The sequence below is a fragment of the Plecotus auritus genome (assembly GCF_963455305.1).
Source record: "Plecotus auritus genome assembly, chromosome: 13".
Taxonomy (NCBI): Eukaryota; Metazoa; Chordata; class Mammalia; order Chiroptera; family Vespertilionidae; genus Plecotus; species Plecotus auritus.
The window spans coordinates 3,677,297-3,696,003 of NC_137779.1; the positions used below are offsets into that span (position 1 = coordinate 3,677,297).

At 53.8% G+C, this 18,707-nt stretch overlaps 1 protein-coding gene across 2 annotated transcripts in view; it reads right to left on the reverse strand.

The window, feature by feature from the left end:
* The window catches only part of SORL1 (sortilin related receptor 1), a 165,537-nt gene that overhangs the window by 140,993 nt on the left and 5,837 nt on the right, over positions 1 to 18,707 (reverse strand). For both annotated transcript variants that reach the window (XM_080649599.1, XM_080649598.1), the window contains exons 2-3: positions 6,040 to 6,156; positions 1,875 to 2,000 (exon numbers count right to left, since the gene is read on the reverse strand). In XM_080649599.1, coding sequence (XP_080505725.1) covers positions 1,875 to 2,000; positions 6,040 to 6,156 — 243 coding nt within the window. The remainder of the gene's footprint in view (positions 1 to 1,874; positions 2,001 to 6,039; positions 6,157 to 18,707) is intronic.

Consider the following 18,707-nt stretch of genomic DNA (forward strand, 5'->3'; position numbering starts at 1 on the left):
GGTAGGTAAGGGGGGGGGTGTCCTGTCACCTGCAGGTAGGTAAGGGGGGTGGTTTCCTGTCACCTGCAGGTAGGTAAGGGGGGGTGGTGTCCTGTCACCTGCAGGTAGGTAAGGGGGGTGTCCTGTCACCTGCAGGTAGGTAAGGGGGGGTGGTTTCCTGTCACCTGCAGGTAGGTAAGGGGGGTGTCCTGTCACCTGCAGGTAGGTAAGGGGGGGTGGTTTCCTGTCACCTGCAGGTAGGTAAGGGGGGGTGGTTTCCTGTCACCTGCAGGTAGGTAAGGGGGGGTGTGTCCTGTCACCTGCAGGTAGGTAAGGGGGGGTGGTGTCCTGTCACCTGCAGGTAGGTAAGGGGGGGGTGTCCTGTCACCTGCAGGTAGGTAAGGGGGGGTGGTTTCCTGTCACCTGCAGGTAGCTAAGGGGGGGGTGTCCTGTCACCTGCAGGTAGCTAAGGGGGTGTCCTGTCACCTGCAGGTAGCTAAGGGGGTGTCCTGTCACCTGCAGGTAGCTAAGGGGGTGTCCTGTCACCTGCAGGTAGCTAAGGGGGTGTCCTGTCACCTGCAGGTAGCTAAGGGGGTGTCCTGTCACCTGCAGGTAGGTAAGAAGTTAGGCAAGGGCGGGTTGGCCACTCCACTTTGAGACTAAGCAGGGCTGAGCTTTAACTAGTGTGGGGGGTGCAGGAGGCAGCCAATCAATGAATCTCTCTCATCACTGATGTTTCTCTCTCTCTCCCTCTCCCTTCCTCTCTGAAACCAATACAAACATATTTTTAAAAACTGCTTCCGTGCCTCACTTCCCTGGAACCTGTGGTGTTCCTGCCAAAGCCGCAGTGGGCTGGCCTCCTCCCCATGACCTCTCCCACGTCCAGCAGCTAAAGGGTTAGTGCCCACCCGCAGGGAGGCCTTCACAACCTGCTCCCACATCACGCAGGTCCGATGGGTCGGTGCCAATCCAGCGGCTAACTACTTTCCATACCACCTCTGCCAACAGAGCACAGGCAACCAGCCGCAGGCACGGGGGGACACCTGGGCCTCTCCCTCCCTGGTCCCCTTTCTGGGGGGGAAGAGAAGCAGGTACCCTTCCCTCAGCATCCTGAGAGCAGCCATCCTACCTGGAAATGAGCGAGGGATCAGGACAGTGGGGATGGAAGCAGCAAACACAACTCCCAGTGGAGCCAGAGCTCCCGCCAGGCAGGAAGCCTTGCGGGGCGGACTCCTGCCCCGTCCTCTCCCCTCCTCCTGCCTCCCCTGGGGCCAGGGCAACCTCCGCCAAGTCACACTGTGGTGGGGGACGGGGCGGCGGGCGGGGGGGTCTTCTGCAGAAACAAGCACCAGACCAGCCAGTTGGGAAGACAGATCAGGAGACACAGCACCATCTGCTGCCTTGGTGACCTCTGCACCAGGACAGGTTGGAGGGAGGAGGGTGCACACACGCACACACATACACGCACACACATGCATGCACGCACACACATGCATACACATGCATACATGCACATGCACACACACACACACACTCACATGCACTGGTGATGCCAGGAAGAGCATGCAGCAGCCAGTCTAGATTAGACTGCAAGAGAAGGCCTGGGGACTGGTAACCCTTTTGCCACCTAGGAGCCACCAGTTATCAGCTGGCCGGTTTTCTGTGCCGTCACCAGCCACTGTTGGCCTGGACCCTGCCCGGCCGGCACCTGGCCAGCTTGGGTATGTTGGTCCCACCTGAGCACTGGACTCTGTCAAACTCCCAGGGAAACCAAAAAACCGTCACCGGCCACCAGTCATGCTGCAAAGATGACAAAGCGGCCCGTGCCCAGCCTCCGAGTGCAGCCCTCTCCCCGAAGTACAGCCCACGACGTCCCAGCCGCGGCCCCTCCTCACCCGCCTGTTGTCCGCGGGGCTGTGGTAGAACTGGGCGATCACCGCCTCGCTGCCGTTTCCCGCACCGAAGTTCAGCTTCTCGGAGATTTTCTGAAACGATTTCCCGTAGTCGTAAGACACGTACACCTGGGATAGGGAAGCGGGGAGGGGAAGGAGTTGGTGAGAAACGTGGCGGGAAGAGCCGTCGCTTTCGAATGTCCTGCCTCGATCCTGTGCAGCTCCTGACTGCTCTCCCCGTGGTTCCGGGTGTGACGAGATGACCCACAGAGGAGAAGCTGCCTGCCGGTCCCTGGCCCCGGGGGCGGAAAGCCTGGGAGCAGGCAGCCGCTGCTTCGGGGAGACAGTCCCTGGAGAGGAAGCCAGGCGAGTGGAAACAGTGTAACTTGCACCGCAGGCTGAGTTCCGTGTTTAATAAACTGCATCGAGGCAGGAAGCGGTGGTCTGTGGGGAGGGACCGAGAAGGTTTTGCCATCTGTGGAAATGTCCCCAAAAGGACACCTCAAAGCCTCATCCCTCCGCTGGGAAGTCTGTTCCTACAACATTCCAGAAGACAGAAAAGTCCTTGTGGTCTCCACAGAGGCGCCCACCCGAGATGGAAATGCAGGTGCTGGGAGGTCAAGCCTGCCGTGGTGAGCCCACGGGAGCAGAGCCTGGCCCCAGCCCCCTGGCCCCGCGGCCCAGGCGCCGTGATAAACCCAGGAGGGCTGCTCGCTGAGTGCTCACGGGCGGGTCCTATCCCAACGCCTTCCCATAGGAGCTCAGGCGCTCCCACCACAACCCTGCGACCCTGTGCAAGTGCCGCTGTGAAATCACCTCCAGGGAAGACAGCGGGCTTAGCAGAGGAGTCACCTGCGGAAGTAACACAGGTGACCAGGGGCTCCACCTCAGGTAAGGATGGCAGATGGGCCGTCTGACATCCTTACCTAGACTTTACTGCCTGTGCAACGTGACATATACTGAACATAACCAGTGGATCAAAAGCAAGCCTGATAGTTCACTGTGATATTAACCATCACTTAGTTAGAACGGGTAAGTGTTAAAGGAAAAGGACATGTTCGCCCACTGACTTCCTGGTTCATAGCAAAGCTTCCAATCCCAGCCCCCAGGCCCAGCCCCTTTCTGTTCTGAATGTGCACACGCTGGCCACCCCAGCTCACAGCTCCCTTCCCCGGGCGCTGCCAGCCTCACCCCCGGCTCCTCCAGAGGAGATGTGACTGTCACTGACCTGACACCAGCAACTCCTGCCTGAGCCATCGTTCATTTTAGCATTAACTTTTCACATCGGAACATCTCAATTTCATCTGCCAATTCCTTAACGCAGATTGTACACACGCCCTCCTTATTTATTACAAGAGGCCTGATGCACGAAGATTCATGCAAGAATGGGCCTTCCTTCCCCTGGCTGCCGGCACCGCCTTGGCTCCAGCCCGGAGCTGCCTTTCCACCTTCCCACACTGCCCAGAGGCCCAGAGTGGCTGGGGCAGTGCGGAATGCCTGTGTCGTCACTATAGTGATGACGCAAGCATCCCGCCCCAGTGGCTCGGCACCTGTGTATGCAAATTAACCTGCCATCTTTGTTGGGTTAATTTGCATACTCACTCCTGATTGGCTGGTGGGCGTCACGAAAGTACAGTCAATTTGCATCTTTCTCTTTTATTAGTGTCGATCCCTGAGCAGTAGTTTCCTTCCCACTTATTCTTAGGTACCCTCATTCCAGAACAGCGTGTTGCTTCACATGTCCCATGGTTCCTCCCAGATACACTCAAATATTCAGACAGAGGAAGAACCGGGCTGGGGACTGGCAACACCCAGGTGACCAACCACCCTGGTTCACCTGGGACGGAGGGTGGTCCCAGTGGGGACTCCCAGTGCTGGAACCCAGGCCAGCAGGGTCAACACTACATCCTCACATGCCAAGTATCAACTCTCATTAGCCCCAAACCTCCCAGACATGTGGAGTAACCTCATGGGAGTCACTGAATGTCTCTATCTCCTGTTTGTCCAGCAAAACCATAAAACAACGTGAAGGTCTTTACCTATCTCACAAGAAAATACTCGCTAGGCAAAAAATTGTGCTTGCATAAAAACTCTAAGAAAGCCCTGGCTGGTGTGCTCAGTGGTCAGAGCGTGAGCCCTCGCACCGAGGGGTCTCAGGTTTGACTCCTGGTCAAGGGCATATACCTGGGTTGCAGGTGTGATCCTCAGCCCTGGTCCAGGTGTGTGCAGGAGGCAACCAATAGATGTGTCTCTCTCACACAGATGTTTCCTCTCTCTTTCTCTCTCTCTCTCTCTTCCTCTCTAAAAATCAATGGGGAAAATACCCTTAGGTGAGGATTAACAGCAAAACATCTCTAAGGAGGATTTTCTCAGCACAGCAGGGCACAGAGACATGTGCTGCGCTCGGAGGCGACGTCTGTGGCAGAGACTATGCTGACCCCCACGGGCCAGAGGGCATGGGCACGCTGTGACTGGGCTTCACACCCGTCGCATCTGTAAACAGGCTAAAGTGATGGCCCCACGAGGCTCGCCTGCTGCAGCCACAACACCCAGAGAGGCTGTCAGGTCCAGGCGTTCACGGGCCCCTGCTCCGACCCCCATGGATACAGCTGTGCATTGGCCCCTTCCTGCCCGCAGGTTCCCCGATTCCACTGGGAAACAGCTCCTGCGGCTGCTCCAGGCGCCCCTCCTCCACCCCCAAGAGCACATCCAACTCAGAGAGTGGACACATGAGGGACCTCACAAAACCAAGTCTAGACTCAGGCATGGCGACTGTGTACTCAGGCTAATGTGACATGCTGGCTATTCCCCAGGAGGCGTCCTCTGGCCAGAGAGCCTGTCCCCCATGCGCCCCCCACGCTGCCCTGACCTGCGGCGGCTGCTCCTCCCCCCGCGAGGGGGAGTCTGGAGCAGAGGCCACAGCCTGGAGGCCCAGGGCCAGCTGGACCTCGTGTGTTTTACTTGGCTTATAGGTTGATGCAAGAACTACACATTAGGTGCCAACAATAAGAATCAGCAGTTTTCATATAAAAATCCGGATCTCTGAGCTTCTCTCAAACTTCGGAAGATGTGGCAACACTGCGCCCTGCTCCTGCTTTCCGCTCGGCATCCAGAGCGCGTCACGGCCTGGGAAGTCTTTCTGCTCCAGCTTGCGAAGTCCTTTCCACGCCCCAGTGCCCCGGACACCGAGGCCAAGTACAGTCACACGTTCAGACTAGGTTAGAGGGGGTGTTTCCTGAACCTGCACCTCCACTGAGAGTGGACAAATGGCATACTGCCCCAGAGGGCATGTACTTCAAGAAAGATAGAGGAGACCATGGTTCTTGGTGGAGGTAAAGGATGCCGTCAGCTTGGAGACAGTGTCGCTCCTGCCCGGCCCCCGCGCGCACCTCCCGCAGGACTGCGCGTACGTGGCGCTTTGTCTTGGGTCTTCACAGCACCTACCTGCTAAGCACTGTGTAAGGCAACTGTGGGAATAAGAACGTGAGCAAATCACCCTGGCCAGTTTGGCTCAGTGGATAGAGCATCGGCCCTTGGACTGAAGAGTCCCAGGTTCAATTCTGATCAAGGGCACGTGTGTTGGTTGCAGGTTCAATCCCTGGCCCTGGTCGGGGCGTCTGGAAGACAACCAATCAATGTGTCTCTCTCACGTCGATGTTTCTCTCTCTCTGGCTCTCCCCCTTCCTTCAACTCTCTCTAAAAATCAATGGGAAAACACGCTCATGTGAGGATTAACAAAAGTAAAAAATTTTTAAAATAAAAATTTAAAAAGGAATATGAGCAAATCTGATTCAACCAGTGCATCCAACTGTAAGGTGTTGGGAGAAATGAGGACGGAAGGGCCATGAGCTCTCCCCGGGCTGTGAGCAGAGCTACACTCTGCCCAGAAGGCACTCCCGGCATCGTGAACAGACACAACCAGCAGACCGCACCCTGTCACCTCACAAGAGTAATCACACGTCACATGATCCGCTGGCAATTGACTGCGTGACCCTGTGGTCAACAAATGAGGGCATTTATTATTTTCTGGATTCTCTTCTCTGGATGTAACTCATGCCATCCATTCTCCAATGACCCGCTGTTTTCTGGAATGAGAACCCTGGCAGGTCACAAAGGGACATGCTGGCGGCACAGAGGAAGAGGATGCCTGAGGAACACCGAGACTTACGTCGCTGCTCCGGGGTCGGGCCAAGGCCAGGCTGTCTCGGGCCAAGGCCACAATCACGTTGCTCTTCTCTCCGGCCCAGTGCACCACCATCTGGTTGTGGGAATCATTCAGGCTAACCTAAGAGACAAAACCAACACCGCAATTAGGGCCGTGACGCTCACGCCTCCTGTCACTCAGAAACGGCTACGATCCTTAAATCTGGAGCACCAGGCGGGGAGAGGGGCGTAGCCTATTTCTCCCCCCACCCCACACACAGATTCCACCAGACTCCACTTCCCCAAGAAACTCTAGTCCTCTGCTCTTCGTAATGTAACAGAACTGCAAAAGGTCTCGGGCTCTCGTTGATTTGTGAAATCCATCTGGTCCCTCTCACCCTTACTCCACACATGGGATATGCACTCCAAAACACCGGAACCTCGTTCCTGTGCAGAAAGAGCACAGGCCAGAAAGGTGCTTTCCAACCTTCGTTTGAACGAGTGTTCCTGGGCACCCGGTGGCACGGCTCGTCCTCAGCTCACAGCAAGGGCAAAGAGAAAATGGTCAATAAAACAGCAGTTTTATTCAGAGAGGTCTGAAGTGTCCCATATAAGGAACTATTTTCCAGGACTCCAAAGAAATGAACTTTGGATTTTTGCTAGCAGTCATTCCCATGCTTCTGAATTTTGTAAACCAGTAAAATGAAAGTAAATTAGAAAGGCCAACAGGAGGTTGATGGCCACTCCTTTTATGAAAGATAAGAACAGAAACAGCCACTGTGCCAGAGCATGACTCATCTGCTGTTTCCCTGCTTCCTGAGGACATAGCAGTCTGCGTGGGTGGAACCCAGCTGTGGCAGTGGGTGTGAACCAGCAGTGGGGTGTGAACCTGGCGGTTGGTGTAAAATGCAGTGGGGTGTGAACTGGCAGTGGGTGTGAACCTGGCAGTGGGTGTGAATTGGCAGTGTGAACTGGCAGTGAGTGTGAACCTGGCGGTTGGTGTGAACTGGCGGTGGGATGTGAACCAGTGGTGGGTGTGAATGGGCAGTGGGCTTCCCTCTGTCATTCAACAGTCTGTTCATGCTTCTATGACTCTGGGTCTTTTTATATACACTGAGTGGCCAGATTATTATGATCTCTGAACGCATAATAATCTGGCCACTCAGTGTATATCCTATATAATAAAAGGCTAATATGCAAATTGTCCCCTCGACCAGGATTTCGACCAGTAGGCAGGCCAGCCAACCACCCATGTCCCTTCCCCCTGGCCAGGCTGGCTGGACCCCCACCCATGCACGAGTTCATGCACCAGGCCTCTAATATATATATTATATACATATATACACACACACACACACACACTGAGTGGCCAGATTATTATGCGTTCAGAGATCATAATAATCTGGCCACTCAGAGTGTGTGTGTGTGTATGTGTATGTATATGTATGTGTGTGTGTGTGTGTGTGTGTATTTAATTGATTTCAGAGAGGGAGAGAGAGACAGAAACATCAATGATGAGAGAGAATCACTGATCAGCCACCTCCTCCATGTCCCCCACTGAGGATCAAGCCCACAACCTGAGCATGTGCCCTTGACCGGAATCGAACCCAGGACCTTTCAGTCCAAAGGCCACACCAGCTAGGGCCCAGGGTCTATTTTTTTTTTTGAAAGATAGTAATATGAATATTTAATGACAAAAAAATAAGTACCAATTAGTTAGTCCTTCACCATATTCTTCCTATATAATGAACATTAAGATAGTATGTTTAAAAGATAGTTCAATTACTGGCTTTATAATATTTTGATATTTGAAGTAGGAAAATAGGAACTTGGCCAACAAATTTTTTCATGTCAACACATGTATTTAACATTTTTTTCTTTTCCTCTATTACCTCTAATTTTCTGCAGAGTCACAATAAGCTAAACTATATTAAGCAAAGAACACCTGATTTGGTTTCAATTTAAGTAGCAAAATTTCACATTCCCTAAGTTGACTTTGGTTTATTTATTTGACCACATGAGTCTGCCTCATGGCCCCTTCCTTCTGTGTATCTTCTGTACAGAATCCAGATGACCCAGACACTGCCGAATGGATATCTTTGACATAGACCACAACCAGAAATTAGACTTGGAAGAATTCTTTCTGATGGCATTCAAGTTGGCTGAAGCCTAGTATGACCCTAAATGAGACGAATTTCCAAGCATTAGACCAAAGCAGAAAAAGAAGGGACACCTAAAGAAACACGGAGAACATGACATAAAGGAAAAGAAGAGGAAGAGAAGGAGGAGGAGGATAGAGAGGGAAAGTGCAGGCATTCAGAGAGTGATGGAAGGGGGAAAGCAAGATCCAAGGGCCCAAGAGGAAGAGGGAAAAGGCCTGGGTCTAGCTCTGAAAGAAAAAATAAAAAAGGTGACACATCTACCTGCAGACATAGAGACACATATGGGGGGAAAATCACGACAAAAGGGGAAAAGAGAAAAGTAGGTCAAATTCTATGGACGCACAAGGAAGAAGGCGACAGTCAAGTGTCAGCCCAATCAGGGGAAACAGAGGCAAAGATGATGAAATCAGCTGTGAAAACACAGGATCATAGTGTGCAAAATTGAATAAAACAAGACACAGTGACTCATATGCACATGAAAAAAAATACAGGAAAAAGGACAATCAACTGGGAAAAAAACAAAAATACTGATCATTTAAGAGTTAAATTCAACAGAGGAAAGTTGAACAATAGAGAGATATACAGGTCAGAACAACAAAAAGTCCCAAAAGAAGTATGACCATTACACCTCTAATGATAAAATAGCCAGAAACCTAGGGTCCAGCACTAATCAGAACAGTGATAGCAAAGGACACTCAGAAGATTCAGAGACACAATCAGGGCCTGCTTCAGGAAAGCACCCTGGGTCTGCCCACGGCCAGTCGGGAGCCAGCTCTGGACATTCTGGGTCCCATCGAGGACAGACAGCGCGGCATGGGCCATCTGAGCCTGTCCATGGACATTCAGACTCAAGTGGGAATAGAAGACAGGATCTGGTCATGGGCAGATCAGACTGCTCTAGACCATCAGGCGCTCATCAGCAGAGACATCCTCTCAGGACACGACATCTCATCCCATGGGCAGTCAGGATCAGCTCAAGGGGAAGACAAGCATCCCGGCGCGAGCAGTCACCTGACAGCCCGACACTCGGCACTGGACACTGACCATCTTCCAGATCCAGGACAACCGGACTTGGGGGTCCAGGAGCAGTCAGCCCAGCGACAGCAGACAGTCTGAAGATTCAGGTAGACAATCTGTCTCCACCTCCCTTCGGGGCCCTAACACAGAGCGGGGCCTTGGCACCGCAGGTCTTGGCTCTGGGCCTCCAAAGGCCTGGGTGGTGGGCGCTCCTGGCAGCCGCCCCGGGGGCCCGGCGCCGTGGAAGGCGTGCCTTAGTGGGATAAGGCACAGAGGTCTCCTATATGCCCTGTGCCCCTCTGGGTCTATTTTTGATCATCAGTTTATTTGGTTCACTAGATCCCACATGAGTGAGATCATATGATATTTCTCATTCTCTGACTGGCCTATTTCACTCAGCATAATACTCTCCAGGTCCATCCTGCTGTTGGAAATGGTAAAAGTTCTAGTATTCCATTGTGTAGATGTACCACAGTTTTCTAATCCACTCGTCTGCTGATGGGCACTAAGGCTGTTTCCAAGTCTTAGCTATGGTGAATTGTGCTGCTATAAATATAGGGGTGCATATATCCTGGGTCTAGCTCTGATTGGTGTTTCTGTTTTCTTGGGATATATTCCTAGAAGTGGGATCACTGGGTCAAATGGCAGCTCCATTTTTAGTTTTTTGAGGAAACTCCATACTGTTCTCCACAGTGGCTGCACCAGTCTGCATTCCCACCAGCAGTGCACGAGGGTTCCCTTTTCTCCACATCCTCGCCAGCACTGGTTGATTTGTTGATGGTAGCCTTCTGACAGGTGTGAGGTATGACATCTCACTGTCGTTTTGATGTGCATCTCTGGGATGATTAGTGACTTGGAGCATGTTTCCATATGTCTCTTGGGCATCTTTCCTATTTCGTGCCATTTTAGAACCCCTGAGGGCACTGCGTTCCGCCGTCGATGTGAAGAACACACTGATGGCCACACTAACAGAAATCCTGAGAGCTGCGGTCTACATTCAAAATCAAGACCAATGCCCAGAAGCAGGAGCTGGGCTCCCCTCCTGCTGAGCAAGCGGGGGAAAGGCCGATCCTGGTCTCTGCGACCCCCTCATCTCAGGCCGGGGCAGGCGGAAGTCCAGCTCTGGGCTCCGAGCAGCCTCTGCCCCTCCGGCCTGCACATCCCACCACTGCCCTGACTGCTGCCCAACGTAGCCCCTGCGGACCTGCCTTCAGAGAGGTTCCCTTCACAGCTCCAGTGAAACCCTCCCTCCCAGGGCCTTCCCCCCACTCCTTGCCCTACGCCTCCTATACCCCCTACACCCCTGGCGGGCTTCCCCACCCACTTCTGGGGAAGCTCTCGGATACCCCAGGTGGGAGAGAAGCACCTGCACCAGCCAATGGAGGCGGCTCACCGTAACACTCTGCTCTGGGTCCTAAGCGCCTGCATGCAAACTCTTGGAAAATATATGAAAATGACCCGTGAGGTTTTTAGGAAAATATGTCAATTCCAAAATGTTCCTGCTCAGGGAAGTCCAGGCATCGACAGAGAAATGTAAATAAACAGTAGAAATAAGTAGCCTTACCGCCCAGTGAGTCCCCTTCTGGGCACTGATCCGAAGCAGCCAAAGCGCTGCTTGGAAGGAACCGCGGGCCCGACGCTCAGCGCAGCTGCGTCTTCACAGCAGCCACGCTAAGGCAGCAGCCGAGCGCCCACCACGGACAAGTGCATAAAAAGCAGTGGCGCATACCAGCACACACTGCCAGACCATGGCTCAGCCACAAAAAATGACACCTTACCATTTGCTCCTAGAGAGTATTATGCCAAGTGAGTCCGTCAGGGGAGACAAATACTGTATGGTCTCACTTATACATGTGCTCAAAGGAATAAAAGACCAAATGCAACTGAAACAGACTCAGAGCTACAGAGAGAGAACTGGTGGGAAATAGTCCCGGGAAGACAGTAAAGCTTAGGAAATATGGTCAGTAATACGGGATAACCATGGGTGGGGGCAGGTGGGCCCGGGAGTATTGAGGGGAACACTATGTGAAGTATGTGACTGTCTAACCACTAAGCTGTACACCCGAAACCAATACATAAGAAAGAATAGAAATAAGTACATCTTTTAACCCGAAATGCACAGCAAGAAAGGAGCCAAAAGAATCTCCACGGCCTTCCCTTCCCTTCTCTCCTCCAGCCCTCGCCTCTGGAAGAATCTGGGGATCAGGAGCCCAGTCTCAGGCCAAAAGTCTCCCTCCAGAAACATCCCCCTTAGAACCAGAGGGTAACACCACAGAAGTACGAAAACATCTGCACAATAAAGGGTGTGGCCTAGAACAACCGTCCAAGCTCATCGGGGGTCTGGGATGGGAACGCCCACCAAGGTTCGACTTGGGACACCTCTGAACAGTCCCTCCGCAGGTGACAACTAAATGACTCTGCCCAGTCACAAGGCCAGCAGCGACCAGAGTGGGAAAGAGGTCTGAACAGGATGCGCTGAGCCTTTCTACTCAGAGCATGAGATTCATGGGGCCCCTCCCCTCCCCCAATCCTAAAGGGGAAGTGGGGGGGCAAAGGACAAAGGATATCAGAACCTCCAAGGGGCGTCGCAAAGGAAGCCCAGACGGTGCGCTTGGTGAAATACTCGTTAAACATTACTTTCAGTGGGTGGAAGAGATCGACCACTGAACTTGTGTGCACATATGCCTAACCATGGACACAGACAATGGGGTGGTGAGGGCCTGGGGGAACGGGAGTGGGCTGGAAGGGGTTAATGGGGGGGGGGGAGGAGGGCCTATGCAATATTTTCAACAATAAAGATTAGAAGAAAGAACACATGCACACAATAAAAATTATCTTCATTTTATTGTATGTCCCTTTTATTCCTAACAGACTGCAAACGGGCAGCGCAGCAGGGAGGAAAGAAACGCTTATCCCGGGCCACTGGGCAACTCACACCCACAGCTGAGCTCCTCCCCTTGGCAACACGTCAGCATGGGCAGCTCCTGGGTGAGGAAGTCCCTGCTGAGCCACCGCGGCCTCTGGCTGAGTCATGGCTAATCCTCCGGGTGCCCAGGTGCCCAGGTGCCCATCCCCCGGCACAAGCCCATCGTCAGCCATAGGAGTCGGGCACCCTGAAGCCACTGAGGAGAGGGGAGGTGGCAGGCAGGCAGCGAAGACCCGCGTTGTTCTCTGGCCTCCCCTGCCTCTCCCATCTCCCCTGCCCCCACTCCTGCCCCTGCTGAGGGGAAAGGAAGTGGAGATGCGCGCCATGGACCGTGAGCAGGACCCACACCCAGGGCAGCCGCCAGCAGTGACACCTGTAGAACACGGACAGGTCCCTCCCCTTCCTGGTGGTTGGGGTTTGTGTGATTCCTTCTCCATCCCTAGGGACTGCCCTCCCCCCCCACCCGGCTCTCCTCAGGCCTCCCTCAGCAGCTGAGGCCTCCAGACCACCTGCTCACTCAGGTCCCACAGCCAGAAGGGGAGGGTGGGCGGGTGGCTTTTGCAGGGAGGTAGCCTTGATGTGCAGTCAGTTATCACAGCAACCCCGAGGCAGGCACCACAGGCCCCTGCGATCTCCAGCTCACAGGGCGTAGCTGGGCTTGACACTGAGACAGTGACTGGAGCTGTAAAGGCAGCAGGGAGGCCCAATGCCTCCCCTTAGAGGCAGCACAGCACAATCCGCAGCACAGGAAGTCCTGTGCACAGAAACCACGTCACGCACAACCGCCAGGAGGCATCCGGGGGCGCTTCAGGCCTCCGCTAGGCTTACGGGTGGCTGAAGAGTGGAGATCAAGCCGCAGAGGTCACCTGGTCCAGGGGTCCCGAACATGGCTGCAGAATCACCCCAGACCCACTAATTCAGAACCCCCATGACGGGAGCCCAGGAGCCAGTATTTTTCAGAGAGACACCCTGCATGTCTCCTATGCAGTGTATTTGGGGAGCAATGGATCTAGTGCTCTCCCCTTCCTACTGGCAGGACCTGGGACTCCCCATGATGATGGCAGAAGACTCCTCTCATAGGGGCAGCTGTCTTTGGGTAGCTGTTAAAACTCTATGACCTACTGATCTAAGCCAAGTGTGGGATCCCTCAAACCCCTATTTAGACACAGAAGTTGCCGGGACTGCATGGTAGTATTTACATGAACTGTCCAGGACAGGGAGGCCCATGGCCATGGACGGCATAGTGGGGCTGCCACAGGCGGGGGTGCAGGCAGGGACTCCACTGGGAAAGGGTTTGTTCTGGATGAAAAGGTTTAGGACTGGACAGAGGCAGTGGATGCACAGCACTGTGAGTGTCCTAAATGCTACTGAATTTGTGCACTTCAAACTGGTTACGTGAAACTCAACTCCCTATTTAAAAGGCTCTATTGATGACCCAGAAAGAACAGAAACGGCTCAAGTGCTGATCCAACACCGAGGAGCTCCCACTCTTAAGACCTGCTTCTTTCATCTCCAGTGGATCCTTCAAACCACCAAAGGACGCAGCGGAGTGAGTCCCGGGGAAGGCAGGCTGAGGGCCGGTCCTGCCAAGGCCACGGGTCAGAGCCCAGCAGCCTGCAGGCCTGGCTCCCCGGGCCCCAGTCCCCATCCCCACAGGGGACAGCCTCAGGCTGGGAGGCAGTGTCCATCTCCAGCTCACAGCAGTGACCACCCACGCTGACACCTCGCCATCGCGGTCTCTCGGCCACAGCGTGCCCGGGCACCCAGAGAGGTAGATGGTCTCCAGCCCCGAGCCCTGGGTTGTCGCAATGAAAGAGGACAAAAGTGGTGTGAAGGCTGACTGCTCACGCTTCCCCTACTGACTGCCCACCCAGTGAGGCCCACCAGGTGCCAGGCACCCACTGGGGCTCTTTTTCTTTTTAACATGGTTTTTTTTGTTTTGTTTTGTTTTGTTTTGTTTGTTTGTTTGTTTAAATATATTTTATTGATTTTTTACAGAGAGGAAGGAAAGAGTGATAGACAGTCAGAAACATCGATCAGCTGCCTCTTGCACACCTCCTACTGGGGATGTGCCCGCAACCAAGTTACATGCCCTTGACCGGAATCGAACCTGGGACCTTTCAGTCCGCAAGCCGACGCTCTATCCACTGAGCCAAACCGGTTTTGGCTTTTTAACATGTTTTTTATTTATTTTAGAGAAGAAGGGAGAGAGAGAGAGAGAGGGACAGAAACATCAATGATGAGAGAGAATCACTGATCAGCTGCCTTCTTCACGTAGCCTACTGGGGATCGAGCCTGCAACCCGGGCACGTGCCCTTGACCAAAATCGAACCCAGGACCCTTCAGTCCCAGGCCAACACTCTATCCACTGAGCCAAACCAGCCAGGGCCACTGGGGCTCTTGAACCATTTCTCACATGTCGCAAGTACACAGACCTTCCGGGGGAAATGAGTGTTGCAAATCTGACCTCTGCGGCTTAATCTCCACTCTTCATGGTAATGAGAAACTTACAATAAAACCACAGCACAGTCACTGAGGCTTATCCAGGAGAATACGTCCAGGAATGGGTCCCATATTGTCTCTATTCATTTCTTCTGCCATCAACTCTTTCAAGTTGGTCAAACCCAAAGACACCACAGCCTACATTCTCGTCACTCCTATACAGCTGCTTTCCAGAACACAGTCCCAGGAGGACCAGCAGGGCCGCCTGGCTCATTTCTCTGCCTCACTGCCAGTGAGACACAAAGGAGCATCTTTAAAATGCACTGTGGACAGTGACACATGAAGCAAGCATCCTGTCCCTGAAGTCAGCGGCAAGGACAGGCTACTGCAAGTCCCTGAGCTTCAGGACAGGCCCGAGGAAGCCAGAGCCAGAGTGCTCAGGCCCAGGAATGACAAGGCTTTCTCCCACCACCTGTGTGCATGACCTAAATGCTAGGCGTGCAAATGGCCCTCCGAGTCCCAGCGTGGCTCAGTGGTTGAGCGTCGACCTATGAACCAGGAGATAAACGGTTCGATTCCCAGTCAGGGCACATGCCTGGGTTGCAGACTCAGTCCCCAGTGTGGGGCGTGCAGGAGGCAGCCAGTCAGTGATTCTCCCTCATCATTAATGTTTCTAGCTCTCTCTCCCTCTCCCTTCCTCTCTGAAATCAATTTTAAAAATATTTTTTAAAAAAAGACTGTTCTCAGTTTAGTGAGCTCGCCATCCTCCCTGGAGCCGACCCTGAAGGAGGCCGAGTCTAGGTGAGAGCTGCTCACACAGCCCTGCTCACGGCACCTCCTGTTTGCTCCCTCACTTCTCCTTGTGTTTGCTTGAGACCCTTCGCCCACAGAACTCAGTACCTACTTTGCTGATAAATCTGGCTGCCCATCTCCCAGATGAGGACGCTGGGCTTAAAAACTTGGCATTTCACTACAATCTCCTTAACTAAAATCATGATCTTTTTAGGGGGAATGAATTTAGTTAAGGAGTTAATCCTGTTTTCTCTTTACAGACCCACCCCACCCACCCCGTGTTAACTGGCTGCTGAGCACCTGGGCCAGGACTAGTGTTCAGTGAGGGTTCACCTACGAACCACAAGCTACTTCTAGGAGCTCTTTAGGAAGGTTCCGGAACATCGACTTTCCCAGACTCTCCTCTACCTCACCACCTCTTTCCCTCATAAATATTTACTATACACCAGACTCCACGCTAGGAATTAGGAAAACAGCGGACTTGGGGGTGGGGCAGAGTGTGACTCCCGCCAGGGCAGAGCAGCGCCAGGAGCCAGGAGGGCTCGGCACTTGTCACATCTGAGAAGTTCCAGGAAGCAGTGTGGCCAGGAGCACCAAGAAGAGGCTGAAATTAAATGAGAGCTCCAGGCTGTAAAGGAGAAAAGAGTTCCTTTTACAGCAAAAAGGCCGTGGATCCCTGGCTGAAAGCAGAGCTTGCACTGGACAGTAACGGAGGCAAATGTGCCGCGTGAACAGCGTCGAGGCTGGAGTTGGTCTCGATGACTTACTAGCTGCATAACGCTGGCTGGGGCACGTCACCTTCCTCAGCCTCCAGGAACCTTCTGTGAGACGAGAGCAGTAATAATTCTGACTGCACCTTGCCACTGCACGGGACTATCATAAGAGGCTACCCGTAGTGTCACGGACTTCAAAATGCTTACACACTATTCCCTTTTGTTAACCGTGTATTCTTCACAGCAAAACAAGCCGTTCTTCACCAAATGGCTCCACAGAAAGGCACTCTGAGCCCAGCAGGGTTGGACGCGGAGAGCAATGGCAGGTCGGACCCTGCCAGCCCGGGTCAAGCTCAGCGCTCAGGCCAAGCCCAGCTCGGGTCCCCCCCTCCACAGTGAGCTCAGAAACCCGAGAAACCCCACCTCCAGCCCACCCAGTGTGGCACTCGTTTCTGGCACTTTCCTCGCCCCACAGGGGAAGCATTTAAACGTTAATCCCAGAACTGAAGGCTCCAGACCTTTCCTCACCAGGGGCTTCTTTACCGACTGAGAGCGAAGCTGATGGAGAGCAGGCACATCAAACCCAACAGCAGGCCAGTGAGCCCTGTCCCTGAGCCCCGGGATGGCGGGCCTCGCTGCTGGCTCCTAGCTTAACTCCACTGCCCTGTGTCCGTAACCCTTGTACCTCTGTCCAGCTCTCCACCTCCACCCCTTAACGCTTCTCCTCCAACGATGCAAAGCCTTATCCCGCAGGACCCATCCCCAGCAGGGCATACCTCGCCAAGCTCAGCGCCACATGCCCAGGTAGCCGCAGATCTCTTTAAACAACTCAGCGAGAGAACGTCAGGGAACTCAGTGTGCACGGGTGCCGAGTCTCATGCTACTCAAGTACTGAGCACAGGTTTCAACACTCCAGTCTCTTCCCAACAATGCTGGCGTTTCACAGGCCATCGCCCGCCTCCCTCCGTCCCCATGCCCTGCACTGCAGGCTCCTCTCCGCTCCTGGGCAGCCGGCCCCAGCCCTCTCACCAGGCCCCACGGGCAGGCCGAGGGCAGCTCTCTCGCACAGATGCCCTGGGCTGACAGAGAAAGTGGGGCCCTGACCACCTGGGCCTCTGCCTCACACACGGCTCATCTCATAGCCACCCACCTGAGTCTCCCAGTGACAGACCCTACCCTAGCCTTTCTCCCAAGTTTGCTTTTAACACTGGTCCTCCACATTCAATGAGATCCTCCCAGCTTTTCCCAATTTTTTCTAGGCACAAACGTTTCCTAAGAGTTAAAAATTTCCTCATGATACCACTCAGCTCCGCAGCTCAGCAAGGTAGACTGGCTCTCATCTGGGCACCAACTAACATGAAAATCCCAATCAGGACCCACTTATGGCTCAAACCCACGCTTATTTCACATGCGAGCCATCTGATTTGCAAGTTATTTGGGGGAAGTGGGTTTCTACTCAATAGGCTGGTCTCTTTGCTCAGTAACAGAAGCCACGTTAGTTACTTTCTTCATTTACAAAATGGAGAGGGATCATAAACAGCATGTTGGTCCCTACACAGCAGGAATAGCGTTTGATATACAAACATCTCACTGCTCGTGTTTGCCACTCAGATCTGGGCTATGAGCACATCAGCCTGCCTTTCTGGGAACCCACAGCATGTTTTCAATCTACTGCAGGCACTGGAGGTAACTCCCGGGGAAGTTCCCGGTGCGCCGAGCGCGCAGCCCGCAGGTGCCACGGCCATGGCACTAAGCAAAGGGCGGGCGGGAGCGGGCGCTGAGGCATGGGGACAGGCCAGTGCTGTCACCCCCGTGCCAGCCATCCGGGCTGCAGAGATGAAGGACAGATCCAGCTACAGGGAGGCCAGTCAACAAGCCCAGGGCACACAGGGTGGGGCGGCGAGGCCCCACTGTCTACCCTTTCCAGGCTCAACAGACCTGCGGGTCTCCCAACATCTCAGCAAAGACCCACGAGAGGCCCCGTCAGAAGTGACTCACAGACGTCAGCTGTCCTCACCCAAGCACTGCTGGGGGGAAGCAGCTGTGCAGAGCACCCCTAAGACAAACACCCCACCCACGTGCCATCCTCAGCCCCGAAGCGTTCCTGCCCAGGAGAGAAAGAGACTGACTCCCACCATCCGGCTAGCAGTCAGCAGCCCCCAGACCCTGGGTTAGACGACAGCCCTCATTCCAATAACCTGAAGAGCTGGCCATCCAAGAAAATGCTCGTTTCCCTCCCATTTGTGGTCAAACAAATGCATGCCCCGTTGCTGCAGCTCCTGTGCTTCTCTCTGACCAGGGCCCGGGCCATGAGGAGCCTGCAACCGAGGTAGGTGCCCTTGGCTGGATCAATCCAGGGACCCTCCGGGAGGGAGGGGCTGTCCACCACTGGGAAGGGGAGACCTCCCACAGCCTGTAAGAGCTACCCAGCCTAGTACACTAGACAAGAGCTGCATGTGGCTACTTAAACTTAAATTTACATTGAATAAGATTAAATGAAATAAAATAAATTCCATTTTTCAATCATACCAGCCACTTTTCAAGTGCTCAACCGCCACATGTTGCTAGTGCACAAACTGGCCAGCCCAGACACAAACTATTCCCGTCACCACAGGTGTCTAAAGCACTCTACTGGGCCCTG